This window comes from Schistocerca cancellata, chromosome 3 (assembly GCF_023864275.1).
Source record: "Schistocerca cancellata isolate TAMUIC-IGC-003103 chromosome 3, iqSchCanc2.1, whole genome shotgun sequence".
In the NCBI taxonomy this organism is placed as follows: Eukaryota; Metazoa; Arthropoda; class Insecta; order Orthoptera; family Acrididae; genus Schistocerca; species Schistocerca cancellata.
The window spans coordinates 764,376,977-764,402,163 of NC_064628.1; the positions used below are offsets into that span (position 1 = coordinate 764,376,977).

At 41.9% G+C, this 25,187-nt stretch overlaps 1 protein-coding gene across 1 annotated transcript in view; it reads left to right on the top strand.

Moving 5' to 3' along the window:
- The window catches only part of LOC126176555 (GTP-binding protein Rhes), a 706,272-nt gene extending 697,907 nt beyond the window's left edge, over window positions 1-8,365 (top strand). Inside the window, exons 4-5 of the mRNA XM_049923715.1 lie at window positions 7,698-8,071; window positions 8,262-8,365. Of these exons, the coding sequence (XP_049779672.1) occupies window positions 7,698-8,071; window positions 8,262-8,365 (478 nt within the window). The remainder of the gene's footprint in view (window positions 1-7,697; window positions 8,072-8,261) is intronic.
- Window positions 8,366-25,187: the final 16,822 nt, after the last annotated feature.

Sequence of the window (25,187 nt, forward strand, 5' to 3'; positions counted from 1 at the left end):
CGTCTCACGCGGTCTGCACGTCCAGCACGAACGCTGGTCCAACTGAGGCGCCAGGTGGAAATGGCATGGCAAGCCGTTCCACAGGACTACATCCAGCATCTCTACGATCGTCTCCATGGGAGAATAGCAGCCTGCATTGCTGCGAAAGGTGGATATACACTGTACTAGTGCCGACATTGTGCATGCTCTGTTGCCTGTGTCTATGTGCCTGTGGTTCTGTCAGTGTGATCATGTGATGTATCTGACCCCAGGAATGTGTCAATAAAGTTTCCCCTTCCTGGGACAATGAATTCACGGTGTTCTTATTTCAATTTCCAGGAGTGTATTATCGTAGAAGAGCTTATTTTCTCTCAGTACTTAGTAGACTTTAGCCAGCAATTCATTCACAAATCTGATTCAACGCTTCGAAGCTTTCCTTCACAGCTGACTTTCATAAAACTGTACCACTGACACCAATTTTCATAAGAACACTATACCATGTTCCACCCTACCTTCATTCCTTTATACTTTTTCAGTTATATTTTAAAATATTATGGTGCTGTTTTTAAATATTATGGTGATCAATACATGACGGTATTTTTTGAACAATAGCTTACAGAGCTACAAAAGCGTAGCAGAGTCTCTTCCCACTACCGGAGAGAACACAAACTGCACAAAAACAACAATCAAGTTACCAACAAAGAGCTACTGAGATCATTAAAACAACTTTGCCGTTTCTACGACCTTTCGGAGGGAAATACGACGCATGAAATGGTGCAGGTTAGGGATGGCGGTTCTCACCGAAACAACCGGTTTTCGGTTATATCGGTTTCTTTCCATGCCATTTTAATCTGACTGTTAAAACCGTTCAAAATAACTGGTTTCGTAAATAATCCAGTTCTCGGTTTTTTTTTGTTCCTATTATTTCCTGTAATAAACAGAAATCGAACAGAGATTGAAAAAAAAATTGACTGTCTCAGTTTCAAGATACATAGAACCAAATTATTAAATTAAATAGACAAATAAAAGAAACCTTAGTCCACCCACCGTTCTCAAGAAGCGTTAAGTGGTAGAGTTCTACAAAAAGCAGTAGTGCCTTACTGATTCCATTTTGTTGAAAATATGCTCAAAAATCATGCTATAACCGGAGGAAGAAATTTCTGAGGATGTACGTCTGGAGTACAGCATTGTATGGTAGTGAAACATGGACTGTGGGAAACCCGGAACAGAAGAGAACCGAAGCATTTGAGATGTGGTGCTATAGACGAATGTTGAAAATTAGATGGACTGATAAGGTAAGGAATGAGGAGGTTCTACGCAGAATCGAAGGAATATGTGGAAAACACTGATAAGGAGAAGGGACAGGATGATAGGACATCTGATAAGACATGAGGGAATGACTTCCATGGTACTAGAGGGAGCTGTAGAGGGCAAAAACTGTAGAGGAAGACAGAGATTGGAATACGTCAAGCAAATAATTTAGGACGTAAGTTGCAAGTGCTACTCTGAGATGAAGAGGTTAGCACAGGAAAGGAATTCGTGGCGGGCCGCATCAAACCAGTCAGTAGACTGATGACCAAAAAAAAAACGGAGATCATACCACTATTTGAGTCAGTGCTAAAGGGTGAAAATTGAGGTTAAAGAACTCGGCTTTTCGAGTTAATTTTGTCCGTTTTCAAGTGCTACAAGCCGATAAAGGCGTATTATGTGGGTACAGGTAGCGGACGGCTGTTCGTTTTTGTCGTACACTATGAATGAATTGTTGTATAGCATTTAATTTATTAATGTTACCATAATTTCCTTCCTCTTTTATTCTTTCATAGAAATGGCAGACAAAATCCTTAATTTTTTAAAAGCAAATTAAGCACTGTGCTTAGTTGCTAAGTCACTTGGTAAAAGTATTTACAGACTAGGATTGGTGCCATTGTACAACGATGACACCGAGAAACTACCGTATAGACTAGGTGGGGCCCAACGTCTCGGAGAAGCTCTATTATCCCATCCAGACCACCACTTCTGATCATCTGTCCAATGGCTCGGGTAACGGTGACAGAAAGCTCTTTCAAAGATAGCTCTTCCACGTATAAGTTTTTCTTCGGCTTCGAGAACAATTCGAAGTCTGGTGGACTCATGTCCGAGCTGTAGGGAGGATGTGGAAACACTTCCCATCCGTATTCACGGAGTTTTTGGGCAACAACATTGCCGATATGCGCGCTAGCGTTGTCGTCAAGATTGGGTGGCCCAGCCTCGAGCAAGAGATGTCGGGTTTTGTGCATTTTTCTGTGCAGGATTTGCGTGAAGATACGATAATACACTGCTGTGACACTTGTTCCACTTGGGACTGTACCTGTGACGGTGATTCCTTGGTGATCATAAGCAAAAACTATCATTTGCTTGAGCTTTAATTGGACGTATCGAAATTTTTTTGGGCGTGTGGATTCTGAAGGTCTCCACTCATTCGACAGTGATTTCAACTGCGGTTCAAAGTCTCTAGTCCACGTTTTATCAAAAGCGACAATTCGACACGAGTATCCTTGACCTTCATGGTCGAATCGTTGTTTGAGCAAGGTTATAATATCCAGGCGTTTCTGCTTCTCTTCAACAGTCAAACAGTGTGGGACACATCTCGCAGAAATGTTTCTTTCCTTCAAATCATTTGTCAGAATACGGAATATTGATGTTGGTGGAATTCCCATGGCTTCTCACAAGAGCATCTGCTAAAGGTTTCACACTTTGTTCATCTGCTGACGTATTTGGTCATCCAGGTCTTGGATTATCGTGTATGCTCATAGAACCACAACAGAAACCATTAACCCAACCCCAAGCTGTACTACGATCCAAAATAAACTCACCACAAACTTCTACATCTACATATATACTCCGCAATCCACCATCGGTGCATGGCGGAGGGTACCTCGTACCATAACTAGCATCTTCTCTCCCTGTTCCACTCCCAAACAGAATGAGGGAAAAATGACTGCCTATATGCCTCCGTAGGAGCCCTAATCTCTCTTATCTTTGTGGTCTTTCCGCGAAATATAAGTTGGCGGCAGTAAAATTGTACTGCGGTCAGCCTCAAATTCAGGTTCTCTAAATTTCCTCAGTAGCGATTCACGAAAAGAACGCCTCCTTTCCTCCAGAGGCTCCCACCCGAGTTCCTGAAGCATTTCCGTAACACTCGCGTGATGATCAAACCTACCAGTAACAAATCTAGCAGCCGGCCCCTGAATTGCTTCTATGTCCTCGCTCAATCCGACCTGATAGGGATACCAAACGCTCTAGCAGAACTCAAGAATTGGTCGTATTAGTGTTTTATAAGCGGTCTCCTTTACAGATGAACCACATCTTCCCAAAATTCTACCAATGAACCGAAGACAATTATCCGCCTTCCCCGCAACTGCCATTACATGCTTGTCCCTTAACGAACTGTGGATTTCTGTCGGGTTTTTGCAGCGTAACGTTTCCATCTTGATGTACGACCTGTAGCCTTGAACAGTCGCAGTATCCGAGACCCCTACCGGGTCCGTTTCTACCTCTTGCCAATTTTATGTTACAGTACACAGAGAAAAAACAAAAATCTGTGCTTCTTCCTCAAGCTCCCAACTACATATGACGTAATTTTAATTGTTGTTGAATGAAACAATCCACAGTATTACCGACCTGTGCTTTCTTTCTTTCTGTCGCTTATGCCATAGTCCCGCAGCGATCGCAGGGTCGGCGTGGTTAGAACGGATTTGGCAAGGTTAGCTTTAGGGGTGGCCGAATGCCCTTCCTGCCGCCACCCCGTAACCCCAGGGATGCAATCAGTGCACCCCTGCTGTCTGCATCTAGTGTAAATCGTGAAATAGTGCGAACGTGTTGCAGATGTCTGCGACGCGTGTAACTGAGGCGGAACGGGTGGACCAGCCCGGTATTAACCTAGCGGGATGCGGAAAACCGCCTAAAAACCATATCCAGGCTGGCCGGCACACCGACCCTCGTCGTTAATCCGCCGGGAGGATTCGATCCGGGGCCGGCGCGCCTACCCGAGTCCAGGAAGCAGCGCGTTAGCGCGCTCGGCTACCCTGGCGGGATATTACCGGCCTGTGCATTATTTACGAAATGTCCCTCTCTAACAACCCTACCACAACAAAGGTCAAAATTTAATAATGATTGTGGTGTTGCTCACGCTGCTAAATACTGCATTTTCGGGCAACAACAAAGTTATTATGTGGCAGGTGTCATTAGAGCACAGTTAAGAAAGTCATTTCATGTAATAATGAATAAACTAGGCACTCATCTTTTCGAGTTTCCCACGCTGGTGTATGTTGTAGAATCATGGCTTAATCGTTGAAAATCTAGGTGGCGATGATTCCAAGCTCGGATGCAAAGAGGCCTAGGTTTTATTCTGCTATATTCAAAAGTTTTATAGATGTGTTTCACAAACCATTCTTGAAGATTACACTTTTGCAGGACAATGGTGATGTAAAAAAGTAATCAGCACTCCGAATTTAAGTTACACTTCCTTTTTATTGCTTTTGTTGCAATATCACGTAACACACAAAACATCACTTCACAATACAAAACATACTTGAAAACATCTTCCTCACTGTTAACGTTCACATTTTATAAGCTGACTACAATATGCGTCTTTCCAACATGACGTCCAAGACTTGACCTTCTCAAGGTCCGACTCTCTAACTAACTGCTTACGCGCCCAAAAATCGAGACTTACAGGTACGACAAAGATCATAGTGACAAAAGAAAGAATACACATAAGAATAATATCATTGCAATATAAACATATCGATATATCAAAGTACCTCTACATTAATGAAATGAAATCTGAATGTTGTCTCAAAAATACGAGGACTGTCCAGAATGTAAGGTTCGATTGATCGCGAAATGGAAACCAAAGTGAAAATCAGAAATGTTTTATTTGTAACAGTTGCCTACACCTTTCCGCTACGTAGTCGCCGTTCTGACTTAGACATTTGTCGTAGCATTGCAGCAAATTTCCAATACCCTCATCATAGAAGACAGCCGCCAGTGCTTTCCGCCAATTCTCTACGCTGACCTACAGCTCGTTGTGTGTGCCAAAATGTTGTCTTCATAGCCAGCGGTTCATGTGAGCAGAGATGAAACTCAGTGGGAGACAATTACGGGCTGTATTGTGGGTAATCAAACATTTCCAATTGAAAACGACGCAAGAGCATCTTCATTGCCCCTGCAGAATGCGGCTGACAATTGCCTTGAAGACGAAACCGAACGATAGTTATGTAATGTTGGCTGCATAGCTTCAGGCGAAATTTCTCACCAGGCCCTCGTACTTGGCGGGAGACACTATTTTCTAGACATCTTTACGCGCTCACTGTGAGCTCAGAAATGAGAAGAGCTACGTGTTGCTATCTAGGGTCGTATTAGAGACACTGCCCAACACATATGTACGAAGCCTTATCGAACTTTCGTAGTCGTTTCCATTTCGCGACCGATCGGAACTTACTTTCTGGACACCCCTCGTATATCAACTACTTTACAGAAACTCAAAATTAGTGGCGAAAACTGCATAACGAAGAGGTTCACCAACTCTATTCAAGCCCTGACATAATCAGTATTATCAAATCACGTAGGCTGCGATGGGCGGGTCACGTAGCTCGAATGGATGAGGGCAGGGCAGCGCGCAGAGTACTGGTAGGGCACCTAGAAGGAAAACGTCCTGTGGGGAGACCGAGGCGTAGATGGGAGGACAATGTGAAGGCTGATTTGAGGAGCCTAGGTATTGAAGGTGAATGGAAGGAAATAGCCCAAGACAGGGTCAGATGGCGAAAATTGCTGCGATAATCGACTCTCGAGTCTGGTACGACCAGTAAGTAAGGCCGGTATTACACTATCAAATTTCTTTGTCAAATATCTTTGTCAAAAATCTTTGTCAAAGATATTTGATGGTGTAATAGGAACTTTGTCAAATGTCGTCCAATATTTGATCAAATCTAGGGCCTCGCTGTAGATTTGATTAAAGAAATCGCTTGTCTTCTGTTCACTGCAATGTGACATGTTACCACATGGAGCGCTAGCATCGCTGCAGCGTTCTGTCGTCTGTAGTGTTTATAAAAACATTGCCGGTAAATACAATTGCTGTGTGCCGACAACTACAAAATTAATAGAGATGTATGAAGCTGATGAGGCGCTTTACAACGTGAGGCACACTGAATACAAAAGCAGATTAAGAAGATTGGAGACCTGACCTGACCTGACCTGACCTGACCTGACCTAACATAACCCTCTCCTGTAGCAAGGAATCGGAGTGTTACAGTGAGCCTGTCTTCTGCAGATGTAGCAGTTCTTAAGTGAATATTGTGCTTTGTGATATGAGGATACACTTCACTGAGCACATACAGAAATGTATGCTCATCCATTCTTCAGTAATTGATGTACGACTTGGCGTCTTCCACTGTAAGGTCATGTAACAAGTTTTGTTGAATGGTTTTATCGTGTCGTCGTAAAACCCACGGCTTCTCCCAGATTAGTTTTTAGTTCCGTAAATCCATGCTGAGGAGATCCTCGTGGATGTGGAACTTATCAATTTTTTTTAAGCTGAAATAACAATACTAATAGTATAAATAAATACAATACATCGTTTGTTTCTATCAAAAATTTCGTCGATGGAGTAGAAGGAGTTGGCCGGTAGTAAGTCTTTCAGGCTCCTTTTAAACTGATCTTTATATGTAAATAAATTTTTTATGTTTGCTGGCAAATTATTGAAGATGTGTGTTCCTGAGTAGTGGACCCCTTTTTGAACTAAAGTAAGTGCTTTCAAGTCCTTGTGCAGATCATTTTTGTTCCTGGTATTGTATGTATGAACTGAGTTGTTTGTTGGAAAAAGAGATATATTATTTAGGACAAATTTCATTAAGGAGTAAATATACTGAGAGGCAGTAGTTAGTATAACCAGTTCTTTCAAGAGGTTTCTACAGGACGTCCGCGAATTTACTGCACAAATAATACGTATTACACGCTTTTGGACTCTGAAAACTTTTGTTTGACTTGAAGATTTACCCCAAAATCTTATACCATATGACATTATGGAATGAAAGTAGGCAAAGTATGCAAGGTTTTTCGTTTTTATATTGCCTATGTCTGCTAACACTCGAATTTGCAAATACAGATTTGTTAAGGCGTTTCTGCAGTTCTGTGGTGTGCTCCTCCCAACTGAATTTATTATCAGACTGTCAACCTCGTATGTACCGTTCCTTTTTTTTTCCCCACTTCCTTTCCGCATGTGCACAAAATGCAACTGTGGTACGTTCAACTGCTGCGGTTAATAACAAGTAGTTGTCAGCCATCTCGAACTTTGACGAAAAATTTGATGACAGTGTAATACCCCTTCTAGCGCTACGTCAAAGATCTTTGTCAAATATATTTGACGGGATATTTGATGACATCTTTGATCAAATCTTTGACAAAGAAATTTGATAGTGTAATACCGGCCTAAGTAAGTACTTTACAGAAACACAGTAGAGTATTGCTGGTATCGAGAGGTTCAGGTGAGGTGCCGTAATGGTTGCGTAATTCAAGTACCATTACACCTAGAACCGAAAAATGCCGGTACTTCGTAACTAAAATACTTGTATCGGTTTTAAGTGGTCGGTTTTTTTGCATCCCTGGTTCAGATTTATATGAACTTTTCGTATTGTGAAGGATTGCAGGACTGACGTGGGGCAAACCGCTCGTGTCGGCAGGACGGTGACTGTGGAGGAGGCGACGGCGTACGCCAACACCCAGGACGACTGCTGCGTGTTCGTGGAGACGTCGGCGAAGCGCAACATCCGCGTGGACGACCTGTTCTACGAGCTGTTCCTGGCGGCCGGGCTGCCGCTGGAGATGGCGCCCAACCACCACCGCCGGCTGCACCCCAGCTTCGGCAGCCCGTGCGCGCTGCCGCCGCCCGCGCCGCAGCACCGCTCCAAGAAGTGCTCGCTGTCCATCAAGCGGCGCCTCAGCGACGCGTGCGGCGTCGTGGCGCCCAACGTGCGCCGCCCGTCCATCCGGACCGACCTCATGATCATGCGCACCAAGACCTGCTCGCTGGGCAGCAGCGGCGGCGGCGGCGGCAGCCGCGACGCGGGGCTCGCCGGCTCCGGGGGCGCGTCGCGGCTCGCCGCGCTCGTGCGCAGGAGCGTCGGCATCGGCGCCGCCACCGGCGACGACGTCGGCCGCTGCGTCGTCCAGTGACGCCCCGAGCGCCGACCACCAGCCCGCGCCGCCGGCCGGAGGCGCCGGGCCGCCTCCCCTGGCTGCCGCAGACCAGTCCACCGACCTCGCGTGCCACCTCTCTTCGCTGGAACTCCCAGACAGTCTCCCACGAGATGACGACTCTCGTGTTACTGGTGAAAAATTCAGAAACTGAGCCTCTTCCTTTTTTTATTTCCTCGATAAATTCTGCGTGTGTCGTGGGCTCAGACGTTTCGCTCCTGAGGGGCCTCATTTCTTCTGAGGCTGTACCACCTGCAGGCACAGAGAGTCTGCCAACAGTCAAACTGACCATCAACAGTCACCTCTGAGGCTACCTCCTAGAAAACTAGCGAAGCGAGCAAAATCGCCTTGTTAGTGGGTCACACTCCCTGGAGGTCACTGATCAAAAGTTACAAAACCGCCAGCAACGGAAAGGTATCTCTGTTGAACCTACAGTGAATATAGTCCAACACGTAAGATGGCCAGACCTATCAGCTGTTGAGCCCAAGTTACCTCACATTCATCTACTTCACGTGCCACATTTCAAGTCTGGAGTTCGCTGATTACCATGTTACTTGCGAAAATTCAAAAACTGTGCACTTTTTCAATTTCTCAGGACATTCTGCACGTGGCTTGAGATGAACATTATTATTTCTGAGGGGCTTAGTTTGTCTGGCGCCTTACATAGAGACGAAACAACGTGTAGGCACAGAGATTAGTCGACAGTCAGACAATTCTTCAGCAGTCACCTCTGAGCCTACGTCCTCGAAAAAGTCCAAAGAAAAAATAAATCACACTGTTCATGAGTCGCACCGTGTCAACACCATTGGTCAGAACTTACAGAACCTTCCACGACTGACAGGTCTCTTGTGTTGCCTGTACAAAGGATGTGGACCAACATGTAAATTGGTAAGACCTGTCAACTGTTGAGCCAAAGTTACCTCACATTCATCTACTTCTCGTGCCACATTTCACGTCTGGAGTTCGCTGAGAGTCTCCAACAGAATAACGATCACCATGTTACTTGCGAAAATTCAAAAACTGTGAACTTTTTCAATTTCTCAGGACATTCTGCACGTGGCTTGAGATGAACATCATTATTTCTGAGGGGCGTAGTTTGTCTGGCGCCATACATAGAGACGAAACAACGTGTAGGCTTAGAGATTACTCGACAGTCAAACAGTGCTCTGAGGCTACGTCCTCGAAAACGACCAAAGAAAAAATAAATCATCCTGTTCATGAGTCACACAGCGTGAAGACCACTGGTCAGAACTTACAGAACCTTCCACGACTGACAGGTGTCTGTCTTGTATGTACAATGAATATGGGCCCAACATCTAAGTTGGCTAGACCTATCAACTGTTGAGCCCAAGTTACCTCACATTCATCTATTTCACGTTACCACATTTCACGTCTGGAGTTCGCTGAGAGTCTCCAACAGAATAATGATCGCCATGTTACTTGCGAAAATTCAAAAACTGTGCACTTTTTCAATTTCTCAGGACATTCTGCACGTGGCTTGAGACGAACATCATTATTTCTGAGGGGCTTACTTTGTCTGGGGCCGTACCTATGTACGGAAACAACGTGTAGGCATAGAGATTAGTCGGAAGTCAAACAGTTCTTCAGCAGTCACCTCTGAAGCTAATTCCTCCAAAACGACCAAAGTAAAAATAAATCACCTTGTTTATGAGTCACACCACATGAAGACCACTGGTTAGAACTTACAGAACCTTCCATGATTGACAGGTCTTTGTGTTGCCTGTACAAAGGATATGGACCCAACATGTAAACTGGTAAGACCTGTCAACTGTTGAGCCCAAGTTACCTCACATTCATCTACTTCACGTGCCACATTTCAAGTTTGGAGTTCGCTGATTACCATGTTACTTGCGAAAATTCAAAAACTGTGCACTTTTTCAATTTCTCAGGACATTCTGCACGTGGCTTGAGATGAACATTATTATTTCTGAGGGGCTTAGTTTGTCTGGCGCCTTACATAGAGACGAAACAACGTGTAGGCACAGAGATTAGTCGACAGTCAGACAATTCTTCAGCAGTCACCTCTGAGGCTACGTCCTCGAAAAAGTCCAAAGAAAAAATAAATCACCCTGTTCATGAGTCACACCGTGTCAACACCATTGGTCAGAACTTACAGAACCTTCCACGACTGACAGGTCTCTTGTGTTGCCTGTACAAAGGATGTGGACCAACATGTAAATTGGTAAGACCTGTCAACTGTTGAGCCCAAGTTACCTCACATTCATCTACTTCACGTTACCACATTTCACGTCTGGAGTTCGCTGAGAGTCTCCAACAGAATAATGATCACCATGTTACTTGCGAAAATTCAAAAACTGTGCACTTTTTCAATTTCTCAGGACATTCTGCACGTGGCTTGAGACGAACATCATTATTTCTGAGGGGCTTACTTTGTCTGGGGCCGTACCTATGTACGGAAACAACGTGTAGGCATAGAGATTAGTCGGAAGTCAAACAGTTCTTCAGCAGTCACCTCTGAAGCTAATTCCTCCAAAACGACCAAAGTAAAAATAAATCACCCTGTTTATGAGTCACACCATATGAAGACCACTGGTTAGAACTTACAGAACCTTCCATGACTGACAGGTCTTTTTGTTGCCTGTACAAAGGATATGGACCCAACATGTAAATTGGTAAGACCTGCCAACTGTTGAGCCCAAGTTACCTCACATTCATCTACTTCACGTGCCACATTTCAAGTCTGGAGTTCGCTGATTACCATGTTACTTGCGAAAATTCAAAAACTGTGCACTTTTTCAATTTCTCAGGACATTCTGCACGTGGCTTGAGATGAACATTATTATTTCTGAGGGGCTTAGTTTGTCTGGCACCTTACATAGAGACGAAACAACGTGTAGGCACAGAGATTAGTCGACAGTCAGACAATTCTTCAGCAGTCACCTCTGAGGCTACGTCCTCGAAAAAGTCCAAAGAAAAAATAAATCACCCTGTTCATGAGTCACACCGTGTCAACACCATTGGTCAGAACTTACAGAACCTTCCACGACTGACAGGTCTCTTGTGTTGCCTGTACAAAGGATGTGGACCAATATGTAAATTGGTAAGACCTGTCAACTGTTGAGCCAAAGTTACCTCACATTCATCTACTTCACGTTACCACATTTCACGTCTGGAGTTCGCTGAGAGTCTCCAACAGAATAATGATCACCATGTTACTTGCGAAAATTCAAAAACTGTGCACTTTTTCAATTTCTCAGGACATTCTGCACGTGGCTTGAGACGAACATTATTATTTCTGAGGGGCTTACTTTGTCTGGGGCCGTACCTATGTACGGAAACAACGTGTAGGCATAGAGATTAGTCGGAAGTCAAACAGTTCTTCAGCAGTCACCTCTGAAGCTAATTCCTCCAAAACGACCAAAGTAAAAATAAATCACCCTGTTTATGAGTCACACCACATGAAGACCATTGGTTAGAACTTACAGAACCTTCCATGACTGACAGGTCTTTGTGTTGCCTGTACAAAGGATATGGACCCAACATCTAAATTGGTAAGACCTGTCAACTGTTGAGCCCAAGTTACCTCACATTCATCTACTTCATGGGCCACATTTCAAGTCTGGAGTTCGCTGATTACCATGTTACTTGCGAAAATTCAAAAACTGTGCACTTTTTCAATTTCTCAGGACATTCTGCACGTGGCTTGAGATGAACATTATTATTTCTGAAGGGCTTACTTTGACTGGGGCCGTACATAGAGACGAAACAACGTGTAGGCACAGAGATTAGTCGGAAGTCAAACAGTTCTTCATCAGTCACCTCTGAGGCTACGTCCTCGAAAACGACCAAAGAAAAAAATAAATCACCCAATTCATGAGTCACACCGCATGAAGACCACTGATCAGTACTTACAGAACCTTCCACGACTGACAGATCTCTGTATTGCCTGTACAAAGGATGTGGACTCGACATGTAAATTGGTAAGACCTATCAACTGTTGAGCCCAAGTTACCTCACGTTCATCAACTTCACGTGCCATGTTTCATGTCTGGAGTTCGCTGAGAGTCTCCGACGGAATAATGATCACCATATTACTTGCGAAAATTCAGAAACTCAGATTTTTTTAATTTCCTCAGTTCATTCTGCATGTGTTGTGAACTGAGCATTTTCATTCCTGCAGGTCTTTGTTTGTAAGGTGCTGTTCTTAGAGGCGAAACCTCTTGTGTTCACAGAGTTCAAACTGTCTGTCAGCGGTCAATTCTGAGGCAACTCCCTCGAAATCTAGCAAAGAAAGAAAATCACTCTTTTATTGGGTCGCACCCCAGTAGGAAATTAGAAGTAACGAAACTGCCAACTAATGTCCACGGACAGTCGGATCTCCGTGTGATGTCTGTACAATGAGTATGAACTCAGCATTAAAGCTGACCAGACCTGTCAACTGTTGAGCTAAAGTTCATCAACCTCATTTGCCACATTTCATCGACAGAGATAGCAGACTGTCTCCAACGAAATAATAATCATCATATTACTGATGAAAATTCAGGAATTCCGCACATTTTTTTGGTTTTCCTCTGTACATTTTGAACGTGTTCAAACTTGGACAATATCTCTGGCGCCTAACCTCTGTAGCCACAGAGAGTCAACCATCAATCGACAATCAGTCTGTCGGCTGACAACTCTGAGGCTTCGTGGCATCTAGCATAGATAAATCGCCATATCAGTGCGTCGGACACTCAGATGAGGAGGGCTTTCAGCCATTGATCAGAGGTAATAAAACCTCCAACCAATGCCCTCCAACAAAAGGAAGCTCTGCACAGTCTTTTCTATCAGTGTGGAACCGAGGTCGGCGGTTCGCCAGATCTATCCTCTGTTGAGCCCAGGTTGTCACACCTTCATGAACCTCATGTGTCTCCTTTCTTCAGTTGACTTCTCAGTCACCAGAGAGATAACTATTGATGTGTTACTGGTGAAAATTCACAAATTGCGAACTCCTTTTCCTTTATTCTCAAGATACAGTGTGCTTGTACAACAAATAGGACGTTTTATTTTCTGAGGGTCCTCAATTTCTCTGCAACTGTACGTAAAGACGTAACTATCTGTAGTCGTAGAAAGTCTACAGTCTGTTGATAGTGTAACAGTATGACAGCAGTCAAATCCGACGAAACCTACCTCAGAAAACTCGCCTCATTAATGGGTTCCATCTTCTGCGGGCCTCTGACCAGAAGTAATAAAACCGCCGACTAGTTCCGACGGTCAGAAGGAATCTTTGCCCGTGCAGTGAGTGTGGGCCATGCGACGTTTCCCGTTCGAGCTGAAAGCGCTTCTGTTATGTGCTGCTTTCTGCGAGGACTTTTAGAGCTTTTCGTCCGAGTGTTGGAAGGCACAGGCTGTCACAGGAATTACTATATAGCCTACTCATCCCCGACCACTACCCATTTAGGACGATTAGGAAGAGCCAATCCACTAACTCCATGCTGAAGATATCACTCGGAAACCGAACATGTCGAGGACAATATCAACAGAAAGAACACACGATTGCGGCTAGAAAATGGTATGTTGCAAGACATTTAAATAATGGCGCCTTGAAGTCACAAAAGCTGCTGCAGTGAATATTTATGCACAGACTACTAGTTCTGACCAAGCGGCCATCTTCATGTCACGGATTAACACCACATCAAGTTTATGGAAAATTATTGGTGTGAAGTTCTGCACATAATTGGTTTTTGTTGCAGCATATTTTACATACTCGTGTATAGTTTGCAGCTAAAAGATAAAATATATCTGATGCCAAGGAATCTTCCATAAACTTCAAGTATTGTTAACCCATGATTTGAAGGTTGGGCTGACCACAAGTGTTTGTCTGTTGCTAAATACACAGTGCAGTAGCTTTTGGTGGCCCCATGATGCCGTTCGGTAAACACACTGGTGTGTAAAACTTAAGGACGAAAGTAACGTTCGCCTGATATGCCACTGCCAAGCTCGATGAAACTTGGACCATACATAGAAACAAATGCTACAGTGAAGCACCTAAGATTAATGTAAGAGATGTGCAATGAGACGAACAGAATTGACTCTTTTTTATCCACAGACAAGAATTAAACTGAAGTCACCACGATGTGTGACGATCCCATGGGCATTAAAAAAGCGAGACAGGATTCTAAGTAGGGTACTTGATCACTATAGACGGCAGAGCACGCTTTGCAAAGTGCTGCCATGCTGGCCACAATGTTGGTAAGTTGTTCTTGCCGTAGGGCGTTCCATTTCTCCATCAGTGCATTTGATAACAGTTGTAAGGTCGTTACTGCATGTAGATGTATTGCAATAATCCCACGTATGCATGATGGGATTTAAGTGGGAGGAACGGACAGTCCAGTCCATTGACCGTTCCAAGAGTTCCCCAACCTCCACTGTTCGATGCGGTCGAGGATTACATCCATAAAAATGAAGTCGGGACCGACATCACCCCTGAAAAGATGCACATTGTGATTGAGTACAGTGTGACAATAATGCTGATTGGTAAGTGTACTGTGTTCTAAGATTTGGAGGTCAGTACGCCTATGCAACATTATGCCTCACCACACCATAACACCAGGACCACCAAAAAAATCATGTTCGTCAGTGCTGGTCGTAACCTCATATGGTGATAGGTGGGAATATGTAATGCACCCAGAAATATTGTCGAACACGATCTTCTTGGTGGCCCAACTATTGTGTTCCACTGACGTGCTGACAACCCGATAATTGACCACGGCACACTCACCGGTCAAAGTTATTGTGATACTGTACTGCTTCGCCATGTACCTCTATTCAAGCGTTCGGTTCTGACTTCGTTTTTTACGGATGATCGCATCTAACAGGGCAGGTGGAGGAACTCTTGGACTCTTGGAACGAGAGGCTATTCCACGAATGCTTATGGACTGGCTGCCCATCCGCCAACTTAACTGGGAAGTGCAGAGGAGACTCTATTCAAACGTTCGGTTCTGACTTCGTTTTTTACGGATGATCGCATCTAACAGGGCAGGTGGAGGAACTCTTGGACTCTTGGAACGAGAGGCTATTCCACGAATGCTTATGGACTGGCTGCCCATCCGCCAACTTAACTGGGAAGTGAAGAGGAGACTCTATTCAAGCTTTCGGTTCTGACTTCGTTTTTTACGGATGATCGCATCTAACAGGGCAGGTGGAGGAACTCTTGGACTCTTGGAACGAGAGGCTATTCCACGAATGCTTATGGACTGGCTGCCCGTCCGCCAACTTAACTGGGAAGTGCAGAGACGACTTATTGCTGCCAAGTTCACATGCACTAAGGACCATCCATCAGTTGTCACCAGCGATGGTGGAGGAAGGAAAACATTACCACAAGAACGACTTGACAACCTTGCGCCAGCATGGTGTCAAGTTGCAGAGCCTACAATGCCGTCAGCGCTGATCACACACCCTATTAAGACCCGTGTCCCGCCCTTGTAGTGTACATCGGGTCACTTCAATAAAATTATTCTCTTTCAATAAAAGTATCATTTCTGTTCGTCTCATTGCGTATTCCTATTAGTTACCCTCTCACCGGAGTTAAGCGCTGTCGGGCTGGGCTCCCACATGGATGGTTGACCATTCGGTCTGTCGAGCACTATTGGCAAGCGGGCTGCACTCAGCCCTTGTGGGGCAAACTGAGGAGCTACTTGATTGACAAGTAGCGGCTGCGGTCTCAGAAACTGACATACGGCCGGGAGAGCGGAGTGCTGACCTCATGCCCTTCCATATCCACATCCAGTGATGCCTATGGGCAGAAGATGACACGGCGGCCGGTCGGTACCGTTGGGCTTCCATGGCGTGTTCGGGAGGAGTTTAGTTTTAGTTACTTTCTGTACTACACTGTAGCATTTCTTTCTATATATGGTCCACGTTTGATCGAGCTTGTTCCTTGGCAGTGGCATGTATGCGAAAGTTACTTTCGGCTTTAACTTTTGTAAACAGAGTACACTGAAACTATGCAACACTGGCCACAGAAAACAGTTTGAATTAGCAATAATCTGGCATCGCTACTGCTATGTAACGGCACTTCTTTTTTCTGTGACAATTTACTGTCCGATCCAAAATGAGAGTGTTAATACTCGTAAGCTTTTAATAAATACTGCGCTAGAGCCAGAAACAAGGAAAATAAATGGATTAAGCTAATTAGCACGGAGTGATTACATCCGAAGAAAGAAAGTGTTAAATTACACTATAAAACCAGCAGTATCAGGTACGACATAATAAATGTGGCGACCAATAATACTTCATTCGCTATAATTCGAGGTGAACAACATAATACCTGACGTTAATGCTCAAATTACATTCATCTGCAGTGAAATCATCGAAATAAAACCGTGGAAATAAACATCCACTCAGTGAAAATTCGCTCTGCCAGCTAACTGTATTACTCGTGCTATGAAAGGCACCGAGCCCTTTGTTCCCGATAAATGCAGCCGCTAATAAAGCGTCTGTAATGTGGTAAAGCCAGAAAACATGATGCTGTTCGTAACATTTCTTAACACAGGGGCAGATGATAAATTATTTCTCATATTCTAGCGAGAACTACACGTACAAACTTCCGGATTGTACAATGGACACTTTCAACGCACACAGATCCTTTCGCTTTTTTCCTTTTCTTCCCATGTGGTTTCTTTCTCAGAGTTAAGTGCAATGTTCAAATCTCGTCATTAGAGTTGCTCTTTTCGCAGCTACAATTGAGTTTTCAACTCGTGCGAAACGTTATTACTACCCGTGAATGAGTGTATGGATTGAGTATACAACGTCAGCTTTTCGAACATGCCAGTGCTTTATTATCCCTGATAGTGTACATGATACCAGACGAGTTAGTGACTGTCATATGCTGAGTCTAATGCATCGGTGTGCGCGTCCCTGAATATTCCGCATCGGACACAAAGTACTTGGCTAACACTAGACACGACACCTACTTCGGCTGTCACGTATGTCATATCTTTCCTATACTTCACCAAACCCCTCAGTTTCTCTCTCTCTTCCTTTTCATTCTATTCCCTCGCATCAATAGCTACAGTTTAAATCTGCCTTCCTGTAAATGATCTCTATTATTTCTGTCTTCAGACATTAATGTAAATAATTAATATTTTTGTGTTGAAGTTAATACCGCTGTCGCGCCTACTCCTACTACTATTTCTAAGCGTTAGCTTCTATACTAAATAAAATACAATAAGGAATGTAATGATAAAGTACGAAGAATACCTGAATAGGTGTGAGGGAGGCTATATGGACCTAATCTTGTCAGAAAAAATATATGCATAAATAAATGTACAAAGATAAATACGATTGTGTCAGGGAAATTTTCTGTCTCGGTTTCCGTACTGTATCACAGGTATCACAGTGAAATCGTACTTTCTGTGTGCGGAATCTCCTGAGATATCACCAACAAATCTATTTTTTTCAATGATAAGTTTGTACAAATATTCAGTAACAGACATTGCTGGAAACAGAGAGTTAAAAGTCATTTAAGCCAACACTGAGAACCCTACAACTACTGCTAACTGAGGTAACCATGCATTTATAAAAGCAGTTTCTCTGTTCACAATTTTTGCAGTCAGCACAACGAAAGCAAATTGTTGTTCTAGTTGCAGTGATAACCAGGAATGTGTAGTTTGTTCGTCACTCGTGAACAGTGCTGAGACGAAGGCATTAAATCTACACCAGAATGCTTGTCACAATAAAATGCTGTTAAATTACTTAAAATATTACTATTTTCTTGTGAATTCATCCTTACATAGTGCTTCTATGGATGCGTCTGTTCTTCAGGACACTTTAACAAAATTATGTTGTACTCGAAATGACTAATTTGAGTTTAGAGTGGTGATTCTCATTCCAAAGCGCATTATAACTCTGTCATCTTTCACGTTTGTTTTCTTTCTTCTTCTTCTTCTTCTTCTTCTTCTTCATCTCTGCTTCTTCTACGTCTTCTTCTCCTTCCTATCCAGTAATGGATCCAGTCGCTTGTTACGATCTCGATCCATTTCCAAGTTGGTCTTCCCATTTCTATCTCTGGGTTGCTTTGTTTTCTCTTTCATTTATACAGCTTGGTTTTTGTATATTTCAAACTCACTCGAGCCATCAGCGTACAGATTTCCCAAACAGACAAGGGAAATGGACTTAAAACCACAATCTGCTACAGCACACGCGTATCTGAGGCGAAAACAAGTAGTCTATCTAAAGTACAGGTATAAGTGAACAGATAGTCAAACCTACCAAATTCCGGCATTCCTCAACACCAGATCAAAGATAATTTCTCCTCACTGGAAACGAATTCGGCAATAAGTTCACACCGTATTCGAAAACTAGCAAAAATCAAATAATAAGATGAAAACAGTGCAGCTAGAACGTCTCCAGCAGAACAGCTATTGTAATTTTTGTCACTGTGAAAACCGTCGCCTGATATTTACAAGAGATTAACCGAAACTTATTGTTTGGCACAATTCCGCTAACAATGCAGAAATAAGCTTTGTTCACATCTATTTGGGGTGAGAGTGGGCAACATCCCAGTCTAGGCAAGCAGACTTAGATTCACCGTGGTTTCCCTAAATCGGTTAAGGCAAATGCCGAGCCGATTTCTCTGATACGATCACAGACAATTTGTTTCCTCCTCCTTGTGCAGTCTACATCTACATATACATGCTTAAGTTTCCTTTAATTTACGTCAATGGTCACAAACTTTTTGTTAGCAGATTACCGCTTTCGGTCTATAATGACCATCATCAGATCTGCAGCAAAAAATGGGGAAAAACATAAATACTCTCGCAGACTATCTGCAGCTTAAAAACAATAAATAGGCCATAATGAAAAGTACTATTGACAAATATATGCATTTGTGCACTTGAAGTATGATGAGGCATACCTGTTTTATAAAACCAAAGTCCTAATGTACAGCAGCCATAGTGGCTTCGTCAAATGTTAAATGTAGAATCAGCACCAGCATCGTCAAATATATATATATATATATATATATATATATATATATATATATATATATATATATATATCATATGCACGAGTCATGTTGTCAATAGCACTACTGTTCAAAACAAGCTGCCGTACTGTAGCCATAAGATGTTTGTTTTTTAAGTTCACCAGATGTCGCTAATGTCGGCATATACTAGTTTTCAATAATTAATTGCACAGCAACATCTGGTGAACTTACAACACAAACATCTTGTGGCTACTGTACAGCAGCTTGTTTTGAACAGTAGTGCTATTGACAACATGACTCGTGCATATGATGTTATTTATATATATTTGACGATGCTGGTGCTGATTCTGCATTTAACATTTGACGATGCCACTATGGCTGCTGTACATTAGGACTTTGTTTTTATAAAACAGGTATGCCTCTTCATACTTAAAGCGCATAAATGCATATATTATGTTTAAGTTACAACGTGCTCTCCTTGAGAAGATTACGGCTGATGTTTCGCTGCAGTTTAAACATTTGCACACAAACAGCGTTGATTTTCTCACAAACAGTTTCAACACTTGTCTTGTACTTTGACAAACATTGGAAAGTAGCTAAAGTCGTTACACTTCCGAAAACAGGGAATAATCGACTATTTCTACAAAATTATAGATCCATGTCCCTTTAATGTTGCTTTGGAACGGTTCTTGAAAGAATTATTGCAAAATTTCTTCATGTACGTTTCGGCAACAGAATTCTGCAAAAAATGCAGTCGAAATATCAACTTGTTAAGCACATCGTAGAGATTGACATATTGAACACGACATCTGAACTTTAAAATATAATTCAATAAAGTGTGGCACAAGGTAATGTTGAAAATTGCCGTGTTTACAGCACAACTACCCATTTCCTCTATCCTAAATCCCTTCCTCTTTTACTAGCGACAACCAGTCAGATAGTCAGCTCAGACACATTGAGGTAGAACTACCTCAAGGTCCAGTCATTGTAGTAACTCTCTACACGTTCTACACAAATGACATCCCACGATAACCTGGAAGCCAGCTTTTAATCTTTGGATATAACACACATCTCTACACAAGCAATTCAAGTTTGTAATTTATCGCTGCCAAATTGTAAGAAAATCTTGAAGACACCCAAAAATAGGTCTTGTTTTGAAGATCTAATGAATGTCAGCAAACCTCAAACTATCCTTTTCACCAAAAAAGGAGTTAATGCAGAAATGCAGATCATCCAAATGGAACCGCCCTACTTCGAAGTCTCATTGGACGTTGTGAACATAAACAAAAGTTCACCTGGAGACACCGAGCTCCTTTTAAAATTCTCTCCCACTTTAGGTCAGAAACATCGACTATGCCATAAACTTCTCGAACTGTTTGTTTTGTTAACTCCGTACCTGCGACATGTGCCCCTGAACTGAAGACGGGGTACACACTCACAACATTCCCGCTACGAAACCTTTGAGAATTGCTGCCCTACCAATAGCTATAAAAAATTCACTAACAATAAAAATAGGCCAAAATGAAGCAAATACAGAGAATATCTCACACCCTTATGAAGTTATTCTACAACTTTTCGATTATTTTTTCATTTAGTGCGGCAACCTGCTTTTGATTTTTGTTGTGAATGTTGCAGATGGCAATAGTTTAGAACGTCAAACAAGGTATCACACCCTATGGTTAGAGTCACCCTTCCGTAACGACTTTATTTTTGGTGATTACTGTCATCCTATTCATTTCAGTGGCAGCTATGATATAGCTTCTGAACTAGGACTAGACTCAGAAAAATGACAATACAATTGTAACTGTCTTGATTTCGCAGTCTTTGAATTGTTTTGACGGCGACATTTTCGACATGGAGTGCACGATTCAGAACTTCCATAACCGGAGTTTCGACTTCTATGTAATTTTCATGTGGTTAAGGTGCCTCTGCTTATTTGACTAAATGTTGAAAACTGCCGTGTTTACAGCACCTCAAACAGTGCAAATAAAATTCGGAATTGTAAACATTATAACGAATAGTGTCGTCCACAGCTAAAACGTTATCGTTCAAAAAATAATGTCCATTGTTCACGCTGGAGAGTTCATGCAAAGAAACATTCATCTGAAGCAAAAGTATATACTGAACCTACGTCTCATCTCATGTCACGTACATCTCCAGTCTCATCTGAGTTGTTACAAATTTCAATAAAACACTCGTTACCTCCTCAAGCTTAATACCGTTATTTTTATCTCTATCTCTATGTATTTCATTTCTTTTATTCAAAGACAGAAGAACGGAAACATGATGGCTGTCAATCCACCTCCACCCGCCCCCCCCCCCCACCCCACCGTCGTTGGGGAAAATTCATACGTGCTACATAGCGTTTCCCTTCTGCATATTTCTAATTAAGCATATCAGAGTGACACTTTTTACATATGAGTGTAATAGTTCTACTATTCATTCAGGAAGCTATAAAGATTGGAATTCTTTAAAAAAAATTAAATCACCAACTTACACAAGAAAACTGTTATTCTAAGAATGTCGCGGAGATTAATCGTTGCTAAGTGACCCCTTTTCATTTGCATACATAGAGATTTTTTTTCGTTTCTTTGATACAAGAACGAAAGTAAAGGAGATAAGAAACTTTTTCATTATTCGGTTAGTGCACAACTTGCTCTTCAAATGCAAGTGCTATAAGTCATTTACAAACAGGATTTCTATGACTCTGAATTTTTCCGAATTACGTTTGTTCATTCACTCTATGAGGAATCTCCGCACAGTGGCTGACTTGAGTCTTGGACCAATATTCTTTCTTTCGCGGTTACTGCCAGCCGTAGTTTTCAATACCATGAACGAAGAGTGTTTTCACTGGGCATATAAATATATCTAAGCAATTTATAACTAATTTGCACATAACACTTATGTGATCTTTAATTCCACATGCTACATCTGCTTTCGTTTACCAGTACACAGATGCACTGATTACCGTGTCGTTTGCTAGTCCAGACTGGCGGGGGCGAGTAGGCTGTCGATATCGTCCGAGGCCATTCGATTCCTGTCGATAAAGCTACTACTGTCGGCCATCACGCTGAGAGTCTACTTAGAATGAACACTCAGCAATCGATGTTCCATTTTCACGCACCATTTCCTCCCAGAGTGTAGCAACAGGGCCGAATTCTTTTGCATTGATTTTCTCTACGTAGTTTGAACAGTTCCTTTCTGTTATTAGTCCTGCGTCTTGTCAAACGCGAGAGTCAGTCGTTGAGCAGCGCAGAATCTGCACTAGCTTCTGTCAAATATACAGGGTGTTCAGAAAAGTGTTATGCAAATAAAAGTTAAACTTGTTTTTTCTCAAAATGTATGATTAACTAAGTTTAATGTACTGCAAGGAAAACATCAATGCGGTTGGGAAAGAGCATCTTTTGTAGCATATAGAGAGACGTCTGTTTCAACTCCATAAGCATAACCTCAATGAAAAACAATTAAACTCGTTTTGTCAGAAGGGTTTGGAGTTGTTAGTTCATTATCCAGAAAAAGCCGTGTCAGTACGGACAAGAGTACTGTGAACATTTCCTGATTTATGAACACTTCTACTGCAACTGTTATGCTGTAGCCACGTTATTGAACTCTCGACCTTACAAGCTTGGTTAGTTTTTCAAGCTGTCACCAACAATTTCAAGTTTTTGACTTAAATAAAGTTTGTGATCAGATAAATGTTTTTCAAATTCCTTGTACAAGTAGCTTTGTCATTTGTAAACAAAGTTTCGTGTTTTTCCTGCAGCAAAGAAGTTTCTGTTTATCATGATTTTCTCAAATGCTGTAAATTATACTAAAACACAAACAGGCAAGAAAATGCATTTAAGCGTTGTTAACAACGCAGACTCAGTAACACATGTTGACAAGATTTGTAAGTGTATTTTACTGTTAATATGTTTCCAAAAAACTGACGTCCAGAACTTTCTACATAGTAGCGTATGCATTTCCATATGCAGTACTTATTTAATGCGCACCGCAAGAGAGACGCCATTCAAATTCTTAAACAGTACATGAGAACAAATTGCCTTAAGCTCACAAATATATCATTTATACATCATTTACTAAAAAGAACGTCTTGTGGCTTCAAGCGATATTTTCGCTACTCTTCATACAAACTGTTGTGATTGTTTTGTGTTGCAAAACTTGGGAACTAACGTAGTTGTGCGGTGATGATTGTGTGTGTAAAGAGAATTTTTCTAAAGGATGTTGCACCAAGACAGTTTGTAAACAGATTGTGTTGTACATAAGCACTTCGTGTAATTTTGTGTGCTCAAACTATATTGGAAGTTTATGTTTATGTTCCAAACTGGATAGTAATTTTTGTGTGTTGTTAAAATTTATGTTGTAAACATGTTAAAAAATATATTGTACATATTAGCGCTGTTATGTAACTCAAGCTTACACATTAACAAGGAGTGTTTGGAACAGTATTTACAGGTACGGAACCATTATCACAAGTGTTTGTTATCATTTGTCTATCACGCACTGAACATGATTGTACTCGTATATATGTGTGTTCAGCTGTGTTTCTTACTAGCATTTACCAATGGACCGACTCCTGCGGCATATCATCTCAGCGTCAGCCGCTCAGGTTTCACACTCACTAAATATGATATTGTATTTTGTATTCGCAGTTTAAATGTGAAGAATTTCGTAATAAAACTGTTTCAAAGACTTTCCCTGCTGCCCTGTTTTCTGTAGCTGCTAATTTTCAACAGGAAACGTGATCATGCCACTAAATTTCCTACACATAGATCACATTCGATGTCTTAACACGCTACGACGCAGAAGCTGTACTCACTCGCTTCTGGAAACACTGATAACCCTGCGCATTTCTCTCAGCGTAAACAAGCATCCTTGAATTGACTATCACCATACAGTAACTTGAAGTAGGTCTGTCGAGTACGCTCATATAGTTATTACTTTAAGTAAAGAAAATGTTTTTTTGTAATGAGAATCAAACCATTGTTTCCAACTGATACTTGAGGTGCAATGAAACATCTCAAGAGCAGTCTCTGTTACGCATTGATCACGCCTACATGTAAAAAAAATTGAAAATATCTTTAAATATGTCAAATATACAATGCTTGACTGTTCTCCGGAGGACACTTAGTACATATATGCAATATGTGGACTACTACACTGAAACAACAACGAAAGATAATGAAGAAATAAATGAATGAAGAAAGGAAAAGATATGTACAACTAAATCCTATGCTCTATCCAGTCAGTACATTAATTAACTCTCTTGTAGTGCTGGTCTTAGAAGAAAATAGAGACTCTTGCACACACTAACTGTATACTATTGGAGCTTATTTGTGAAAGTTGTTATCAATAACATCACATACACAGCTGAAGACGAATGATATCAGAAGCAAAGGTGAATCATTAAACGTTTATCTGCAAGTTAAATGTTTGCTGAATAACATCAAATTTTTTGTGTGTGTTCTCCTGGTTATGAAAATGATAACAGTTAAGACAACTTACTATGGTAGAAATACTGTACATTTTAATGGATAAGAAACACAGTCCTACTTTATTGTGTTACCCTGTTTCGAGTTGTTATACTGCTGGACCGAAGAATTTTATACATATTATTTCATTAAATATCTGACCATTTATGTCTATTTATGATGCCTGAACGTCATTTTATTTTGTTTGACACTCAATAATGTGCGTCTTTGTGAGACGATTATTTGCACAATTTACTCTGAAACAGTAGTATCTTATTCAATTGTCGTCAGTGTTTTCCCCAATATAATTGTATTTGGTCCTCAGTATGCTTGTACATAGGTGCCTAATTAAATTTTTCGGCCCTTCAAAGTGGGTTAGGATATGTATTAAGGCAGGAAATGAGATCGGGCCCAAAACAGAACATTACGAAACTTCACATTTTGAGTTAAGTTTTTATTGTAGGGTGCAGAATATTCCGTGTGATCCCCTGTGACGGTAAGGAAAAAAAATTAAAGTAAGTACGGAGCCTGAGAGCTAGAATTATCGTTCTGTG